Consider the following 9,130-nt stretch of genomic DNA (forward strand, 5'->3'; position numbering starts at 1 on the left):
AAACTGTTCATGCGAAAAATGTTTGGCAGGATCAGACCCTCAAATGTTATCATTTGACCTTGGGAAAGGTACCATAATATATCTAAATAAAGAAAATCACACTCATTTATCACACACTAGCAATTGGTCTACTGCACACTTGAAAGACCACAAAATATATTAATGGTTCATTTTTAATGCTGATTCTCATCCATTGCTTTTAAGATCATGTGTGACAGGTGTCTAACAAGAGGACATGAGTGTATCATAGACACATCTGAAAAGCTGTTTGTTTTGTTGTATATGTAATAGAGATTGTTAGTGAAAAATTTACCTGCCTGAATAATTAATTATGCCAGAATGGTAGTCACGCCACACTTAAATTTGGGTTCTTGTTTTTCACTTACAACGGGGCATTCAACCTCTGGAGATTTTCTTTGTTTGCTTGTGTTTTAAACAGAGTATCCAGCTCCAATTTTCAGGATATAATCTCAACATCGGCTTGAATTTTCTGAGGATTTTCAAGTAAATCTCTTAATGAATTCCCAAATTCCAATAAGCTAAAATTTAGCCTTTAAAAAGTTCACACTGAGTCTCATGATGCTTCTGGGCCCTCTAACTAAAAAACTAGACTATCTAAAGTCAGAAACTTGCACATTGATATAATCATTTTGTTAACTAACAAAAGGACTAGTGTTATCTGTCATAACTGAATACTCATGCACCTTTGTTAGCTAATGGAGACCACAGCTTATATTAGCCATATGTATTCTCAGACATGATGTGAAGAAACCCTTGTGAACAGTAGCACAACATTGACTTTTGTCAGATGCCCAGGTAATACGTCCTGCATCCAAAACTGGAGGCTAACATAGAGCCTAGACAATGTGCATTGTTAGGATAGGGGAGTTTCTATTGCTTTGAGAAGACCTTTGACAAAGTCCCACATATATGCCACAGAAGGACCTCAATGTGACTTATGTGCTTTGTTATCTGCACACACACACACACAGAGGATACTCACCCACCACAAAGAATAAACTGAACCAATGTTTCCAAAATAATTAGTATTTATTATACTCCAGTATAGAATGGATGCTACGGTTGTGAATAAATTACCCTAATTGAAACCTGTGGGATTACTCATGAAAGTAATTTACCTGCATAGGTGTTGGCAGCATTAGATCATTGTAAAGCAAGCATGCCCTTACTTTATTGTCTCAGTATGATTTTGTTAGTCCTTGCCTATTCCATCATTGCCAAATCTGGTGATTTATTGTAAACCTCAGAATATTTTGTTTTTCTTAAATTATTACCCAAAATCTCAGGTTTTTTAAGCTTCTAGCCCTCCTGTTTATAGAAGAAAGCTGGAAAAACGTGGACTAGAATTTTTTTTTTTAAATCTCATGCTTTTTCAAGCCAATCTCCTTATTTTTGGGGGTGCTGACTCATCTTTTACAGCTCTTGTGGGCAGCAATACTGCCATTCTGGCACTCTTTCATATCACCTCCTTCTATTTTCTAGCTGTTACCCTCACTGCACACCCTTCAACATATGTGCTACTCTGAGTCTAGGCTGGGGTTGAAAACCAGCTGTGAGGAAGAGAGGGTTGGGTCCCATGCTTAACTTGTGCCAGAGCTGAGCCCCTGCACCTCTAGGTTTGGCAGTTCCGAGCCCTGGCACCTCTGGGCTTGCCACCTCAATTGCTTGTGTCCGGTTAACTAATTGCCTGATCCTCCCACCTCTTTCATTACAAATTAAGCACCAGTTGGGTCCACTTTGAGGGGTGTCCTTCCCACCTCTGGGTCTCCTCCAGGTCATCCAGCACAGTGCCTCGTTATGTGGGCATGCCTGGGTTCCATGGGGCAGCACAGGGCACTGGCTGAGAGGGGCTGCCCCCACCCCAACTCTGGCTACCACCGCGCCAGTCTGGAGGTGGAGAGCGGATCCCTGGCTGTTGGGCACTCAGTGCCCCACGGACACGGCCGCAGGACAAGGGGCAGGGCATGGGCAGCAGCCTGGCGGAGCCTCCGCTCCCCGAATGGGCAGCTCGCCCTCCTCCGCCCGACCCCTAGGCAGCGGCTGGGGCAGCCGCACATGCTCACTAGCGGACAGGGCATATGCGGCTGACACCCCCCCGCCTGGGAGGAGCCACAGGCAGGCTGCCACCGGGGTGGGGTGGGGGGACCGGGTGGATTATAAGAGTCCGGGGCGCGCCAGAGGGACTCTGGAGTTTATGTGGCGCAGCTGCAAGTTTCGGAGCGCAGCGAGACCCGTGGGCAGCTTTGAGGCACGGAGCTGGGGGGGATGGCGCACGTCGCGGACCGCGCGGACAGCCTGGATGTAAGTGTGGAGAGCTGGGGGGCTGAAGGAGAGCACCAGGCTCGGGCGGGAGCCTGCCCCCAGCACTTCGCGCGGCGCGGGAGAGGTTTGCCCCGGTTGGCGCCGCACCCAGGGAGCGCCTGGCGCCGGGGCTGCAGCCAGGAGCCCGCGCACGCACCCATGTGCCAGCTGTTTGCAAACAAAAGTGCATTGACTCGTGGGGCCAGCGTGCGGGCAGGAGATTGCAAGGGGCAGGCGCGTCCTCTCTGCTCGGCTGGAGACGGGGGCGCAAGGGGCTAGGCGGTGGCTGCCTTCGCCTAACTGGACCCGATGTGCACTTTGCGTTTCTTCTCCCTCCTTTCTCAGCGCGCGCATGGGAGGTGCCCGGCGCTGGACTTGCAGGGCGGGCATCCGAAAAGACCTGAGCGGAGTCCCGCACTCAGGCTCTGAGCCCCGTTAAAACTTGGCGGGGTTTGGTCCCCAGCTTCCTGCTGTACTTGCGTCCCCTTAGGCGTTTTAAAGCGGAGCTGTCAGATGAATTTCAAACACTTTCCTTCCATCCTTGCTGCCTTCTCAACCAGTGCCAACGACAAGGGCTGTCCGTGCTGGCTTGAGCGCACTGTTACAATGTAAGATTTCGGGTGGATGGTGCCGCCCTGATGAGTTTGCTATCAAAGATAAAAGTTGGATCCACTTGGATCAAGCCAATTTGTTGCAGCAGCCAGCCCCGAAATTCCAATGTCTAAACACAGAAGGAGTCTAGTTGCTCCTAGGGTGCCCAAGTGCTGGGGACAGGTTTTGCAGCGCTGGATTTTTATTTTTTGGCTCTGCTATTTTTTCAGTTTAGCCCGTGAAATTTTGGGACCAGGTACCAGATTTGGGGATTTGCAGTGCTGTGGAGCCAGGATTCATCAGCCGCATGATATTTTGGAGATGTGGTGGTGGAATATGAGTTCCCACTCTTTCTCTCCATTTAACCCGTGAAATTTTAAAGGGGGGAGGGGAAATAGGGCCAAAAATTGCCTAGATCTGGCAAGATTAATCTTTTATCTATAACTTTTAAAATGCATAAATAGATCAATCTATTTGGAGCTGGTGTATCAGATTGTTTATAAGTGCCTTATAATCTCCTAGGATGCATAAACCCTCTGAAAATATTATATTTATATAATTTTTATTATATGTATATAAACAAAGAGTAATTGCATAAGAGTGGCCATTCCCTCCAGCCTGTGTTGTTTTGCTAGTTTGGTTCTTAGCCGTTGGTGGTTTCCTGATGCACTTTCATGCCTGAGGCCGCCACTGTTTCGCTTCCTTTTTCCACTAGCGGGCACCGTTCAACAGTTTCCCCAGCTAGGCTCCAACAATCCCTCTTAGTCCCATGACGCCCGACGCCCTGCAACCACAGCAGAGGGAGGGGAAGGTGTTTGCTCTTGGTGACCTTTCTAAGGGTTGTGGCTCTCCTCTATTTAAGAGGTCACCTCTTCTGAGGAACTGTCAGTTGTTCCTCTGCAGGGAACCCTCACTATTATTGTTTTCTCTTGATCGCATTAGTTGAATCAGTGGGAGATCTGGGGAAGCAGTGTTACTGGTTAGAGGATGCTTAGTTACGGACCTCTACACTTGTGTAGTAAGAATTAAAATGAAACTGTTCTTATGAGTGATATTCTTTGGAGACAAGTATCAGAGGGGTAGCTGTGTTAGGCTGTATCCACAAAAACAACTAGGAGTCCAGTGGCACCTTAAAGACTAACAGATGTATTTGGGCATAAGCTTTCATGGGTAAAAAACCCATTTCTTCAGATGCATGGAGTGCAAGTTACAGATACAGTCATAAATATATATTGGCACATGAAGAGAAGGGAATTCCCTTCCCTTCCCTTTTTTAACCATGAAAGTTTATGCCCAAATAAAGGTGCCACGGGACTCCTTTTTTTTTTTTTTTTTTTTTTTTTTTATTCTTTGGAGAGCTATCCTACAGTAGCAAGGGATGGGCTAGCCACTAGGCGATGCAATAGACCTTTTCCATTGGTAAGGTGAATCTGCTAAAAACAGATACAATAGGTGTACTGAAACCAAGATAACATTTCAGAGTGGCAATTATCCTTCCTGCCCGCTCCCCACACAAACATTGTTTCCCAAAGGGGAGGGAAAATTAAGTAGAAGTGATCAAAACTTTTAAATATTCTTTAGATAATTAAGTTTAAAGTAAACTTAATCTTACTATGTTTTTTTGATTAGCATTTGGAAGTGTTTCCCTATCCCTGACCATGCCTTTTTAGGAGGCTCTTTCGACATTAATGTGAAAATATCTATACATAGTGAACAGTCTTAGTGGAAGTGGAGTTGAGGTCTAACAGCTTTTCTTTCGTTTTATTGTAGCTGTATTCTGGGTTCACCATTGAATTTCCTGATAATGGCACTGATGAGCTTGGTTCGGGCCGTGACTATGGGGACTTCGAAGAGCCATGCTTTGGGCATGAAAATGCTAATTTCAACCGTATCTTTTTGCCAGTCATCTACTCCATCATCTTCCTGACCGGAATCATTGGCAACGGATTGGTTATCGTTGTCATGGGCTACCAGAAGAAATTAAGAAGCATGACCGACAAATATAGGTTGCACCTTTCAGTGGCTGACCTCCTGTTTGTCATCACTTTGCCATTCTGGTCTGTGGATGCAGCTATAAGCTGGTACTTTGGGAACTTTCTGTGCAAGACAGTCCATGTCATTTACACTGTCAACCTATATAGCAGTGTCCTGATTTTGGCCTTCATAAGTTTAGATCGTTACCTGGCAATAGTCCATGCTACCAATAGCCAGAGACCAAGAAAGCTGTTAGCTGAAAAGGTAGTGTACATAGGCGTATGGCTACCAGCCATGCTTTTGACAGTGCCTGATATAATCTTTGCCAGTACTAGTGAAGTAGATGGAAGGTATGTATGTGATCGCGTCTACCCTCATGACAACTGGCTGATTTCATTCAGATTTCAGCATATTTTGGTAGGATTTGTGTTGCCTGGTCTAATAATCCTGACTTGTTACTGTATTATAATTTCTAAGCTGTCACACTCCAAGGGTCACCAGAAGCGCAAAGCATTGAAGACTACAGTCATTCTCATCCTTGCCTTTTTTGCCTGCTGGTTACCTTACTACATTGGCATCAGCACAGACACCTTCATTCTGCTTGGAGTCATCAGGCATGGCTGCAGCTTTGAGATGATAGTACACAAATGGATCTCTATTACCGAAGCCATAGCATTTTTCCACTGTTGCCTGAATCCGATTCTTTATGCCTTCTTGGGTGCCAAATTCAAAACATCAGCACAAAATGCCTTGACATCAGTTAGCAGAGGATCAAGCCTTAAGATCCTTTCCAAAGGCAAACGTGGTGGACATTCTTCTGTTTCTACAGAGTCAGAGTCTTCAAGTTTTCATTCCAGCTAACACAGTCTCCTTCCCATCATTTTGTAATAAAGAACATTAAAAAAAAAAGTTACACGAGATTTCGGAAAAAACAAGACTGACCATAATGTACAGTTTTATTTACGGTTGGAATTTTATATTTTCTTTTAGTTTCTGTGAAGTTTAATTGACTTATTTATATAAACATTTTCATGTTGATGGCAAAGTGTCTAGGCAGGACCTGTGGACAAGTGGTTAGTTCACAAAGTTTTAGTACTTGTCTGAGTGTATAGATATGTGAACTAAACACTTTTAGAGTGTAGCAAGTGACTGTTCAAAATTTAGAAAATGTTTTTCTGTTTGAATGTAAATATTCCAAATGTGTTCCTGTTTAAAAAATATTTTGAGTGATATTCAAGAATTCCCCCCTACCCAACTATAAGCTGTTTGGTTTACAATAGTTTAATTCTGCTGTAGACAATGTCACTTATAACCAAAGCCTCTTCTGTCAAATGCTAGATTTTTTTTTTCAATTCTCAGTAATGGATTGGTTTGCAACACTCTGCTATGTAAGGTTGTTAATAAAAGTACATGATAAAAACTACTTTGAGTGGTATGTTCTTCAGATCTTAATTCCATATACTTTATTTTTCTTACCACTTTGAGTTGATTATTAATGTTCAATCTTTGAAACCAACATAACTCATCTAATATGGGCCTAGGGGAAAACAAGAGATTTCATATATATTGCCTGTCCAATGATGAAACAAACTATATTCATCAATACAGACAACTGAGCGGCTTATAGTATTTATTTTGTACTAACTTGCCAATGCTTTTTCCATTAAAGCACACAGTGTAGCCAACATTGCCTTTACAATAGCTTATCCCCGCTTCAGTTAAACTGTTAATGGCTATTTGAAAACAAACAAAAAAACATTCTTTATTGTAATATACTGCAACCAGAATGTCTTTTTAACCACCTTAACAGGTGCTATCAGCCTTTTAAGGAAAATCAAAAACATCCATGTTAGAATGAGATTCTTACTGCCCATGGTAAGTATACAACTTCCATTAGATGCTTTTTTTCAGGTGCTGTCTGATACCTGCATGTAACAAAACAGATTGGCAGTGTGCAGATATCTTGAAAGGAGATTTTACACTTAACGTAATTATATACAATCCAAGTTAAACTCCCACTCTGTATAATACACATCAGAAAAATTTGAAATCATGTTTGTAAGTACAACTAGAATACAATCTAATACAAGTTCTCATGAGCCTTTTGCGATATCCTCACAAATAGATGATATCCTTGTCCTTTAAAATCATTCTACATGTGCTTCCCCTATAAGTGTATTATATTTATATTGTAATGCCTAAGGCAATATTGGGGTCTGATCCTGCTGACACTGACATCAATAGTGATAGATTAGACCCATAGTTTGCAAGTCAAAGGTGACAAATGCTCCAATTTAAAATGCCACTTAAGCACATGCTTAATTTTAAGCAGGTGAGTAGACCCATTGCAGAGAAGCATGTACTTTACCAAATCAGGGCCCTGCCACCCATTCCACAAAGCACAGATCTACTTAAACAGGAACAGGCCTCCAAAATGAGAGGGTAGAGATGTCCCTCCTCTTTCACCTGTTCATAACATTTCAAAACCCCTTCCTGATTCCTTATAAAGTCAAATCCTACACTTCTGCAATAAGCTGTAGGGTTTTTTAACTGGCCGTTCCGTAAGCCAACAATAGTCAAAGTAGCTGAACCAAAATCCTTTCCTCTAATAGACATTTTCTTCCAGCTGCAAACAAAGGTGGTATGCTGTTTCCTTTGTGAAAAGTGTTTTCCCCCCATAGAGCTTTCTCCATTGAGCTGCCCACGTCCTGGTACGAATCCCAAGCAAAGTCAATAGTTCATTTGCCATGCAGTGAAGTAGCTTATTGTTACTGAACTCATGTATAAACCATGTTACTGAGACAAGGTTTCTTAAAAGTCAGTAGTGTGGTTTCATTTCTATAGTGTTCAGGTTAAAAAAAAATCACATGCATGTTGCCACTAAGCTTCATTAACATATTCTGAGGACAGTATAACTTAACATTTATTCTGTTTAAAATTTCAAAAACTGTCGTTGGGTAATTTACTTTTTTTGTCCTAGGGAAAAAAAATACTATTAGATTTCCAGCTGAAGAAACTCTTACAATTAGTGTTACAATCCTATTTCCTTATGCTAGTTACTGCTGTGTATTAAAACTCTGAATTCAAAAGTAGTAAATAATAGATATCCAACCATGAAGGAAAGCTCTTTGAGTATAATTTTTGTGTTCCCACTTAAACAGAAGACATTGTCAAGTGCTTTTTACATGACTAACAATCGTAAGTTTTGTTGTTTTGGTATTTTTAAAAGATATATTGTTCATATTAGCCACACAACTCTCTTAATTGAAGCAGATATTGGCACTTCAGCAAACCCACTGAGTCAGAATGTGTTCCCACATGGGCGAGTATCCTAATGTTTTTATGGGGTTGCAGTGGTGTAAATGAGAGCAGAATTTGTAAAATGTGTTAAATCCGAACATTTTCTGTATTTCTATTTCCTTGTTCTTTATTATTTAGGATACTTGCATGAACACAGGATCTTTGTGTCAGAGTTCATCTGCTTATGCCCCACCTGAAGTCATGTAATCCTCAGTGACATCAGCTGGGGAATTAGCAACAGGAACAGATGAATTCTTGAGGAACAAAAGATCCTGTTTTCATCCAATTGTCCTGCATAACAGAAAATACAAGGGAAGCAAAATAAGGAAAAAAGATATGGGGGCAGACCTTCCTAAATAGAATGTTGGTTTCTTGCTTTTTAAGTTTTCTGTAAAGAATCAGTTATTCATTGATTTTGACTCATTTTATTTGCACCCCTATCCAATTACTCAGTCTCCTTCAGTTCCAATTACAAAAGACTCACTGGCTATCAACCTTCTGCTGTTTAGTTGTTGATGAAATGTTTGTAGCACTCTAACATTAATTTAAGCCATTCCCATTAATTTAAGTCATTCCCATTACACTTTGCAGTCAGTCGACCTTTACTTTGGGCAGAGAATTAGTGGAAGAGAATGTGCAAGAAAACCAATAGTGCATGCTACCAGTGAAGACCATTGAAAGGAGACCTTTAAAAACAAAACACAGGAAGTGTTTCTGTGGAAAATAGGCTAGTGAATTAAAACATCAGAGGCCAACTCCTACAGTCTTTCAGGATTTATTGCACAAAATTACCACTGACCTCAACGGGATCTGAGAGACTAAGCCTTGCAGGATCATGTCCTCAACATCTAGTAAGAGTTGTAAGATCTTTTGGGATTTGGCTCCAGAAAAGAAAACAAGTCAAAAATAGAACATATTTTTAAAGAAGTAAATTACACAACTT

At 41.8% G+C, this 9,130-nt stretch overlaps 1 protein-coding gene across 1 annotated transcript; it reads left to right on the forward strand.

The window, feature by feature from the left end:
• The first annotated feature begins 2,170 nt into the window (after positions 1-2,170).
• Positions 2,171-6,310, forward strand: CXCR4 (C-X-C motif chemokine receptor 4). The gene is made up of 2 exons (XM_030580531.1): positions 2,171-2,322; positions 4,684-6,310. The coding sequence occupies exons 1-2, from the start codon at positions 2,287-2,289 to the stop codon at positions 5,746-5,748; spliced, it is 1,101 nt and encodes a 366-aa protein (XP_030436391.1). The 5' UTR covers positions 2,171-2,286; the 3' UTR covers positions 5,749-6,310.
• The last annotated feature ends 2,820 nt before the right edge of the window (positions 6,311-9,130 follow it).

The sequence above is a fragment of the Gopherus evgoodei genome, chromosome 11 (genome assembly GCF_007399415.2).
Source record: "Gopherus evgoodei ecotype Sinaloan lineage chromosome 11, rGopEvg1_v1.p, whole genome shotgun sequence".
NCBI lineage: Eukaryota > Metazoa > Chordata > Testudines > Testudinidae > Gopherus > Gopherus evgoodei.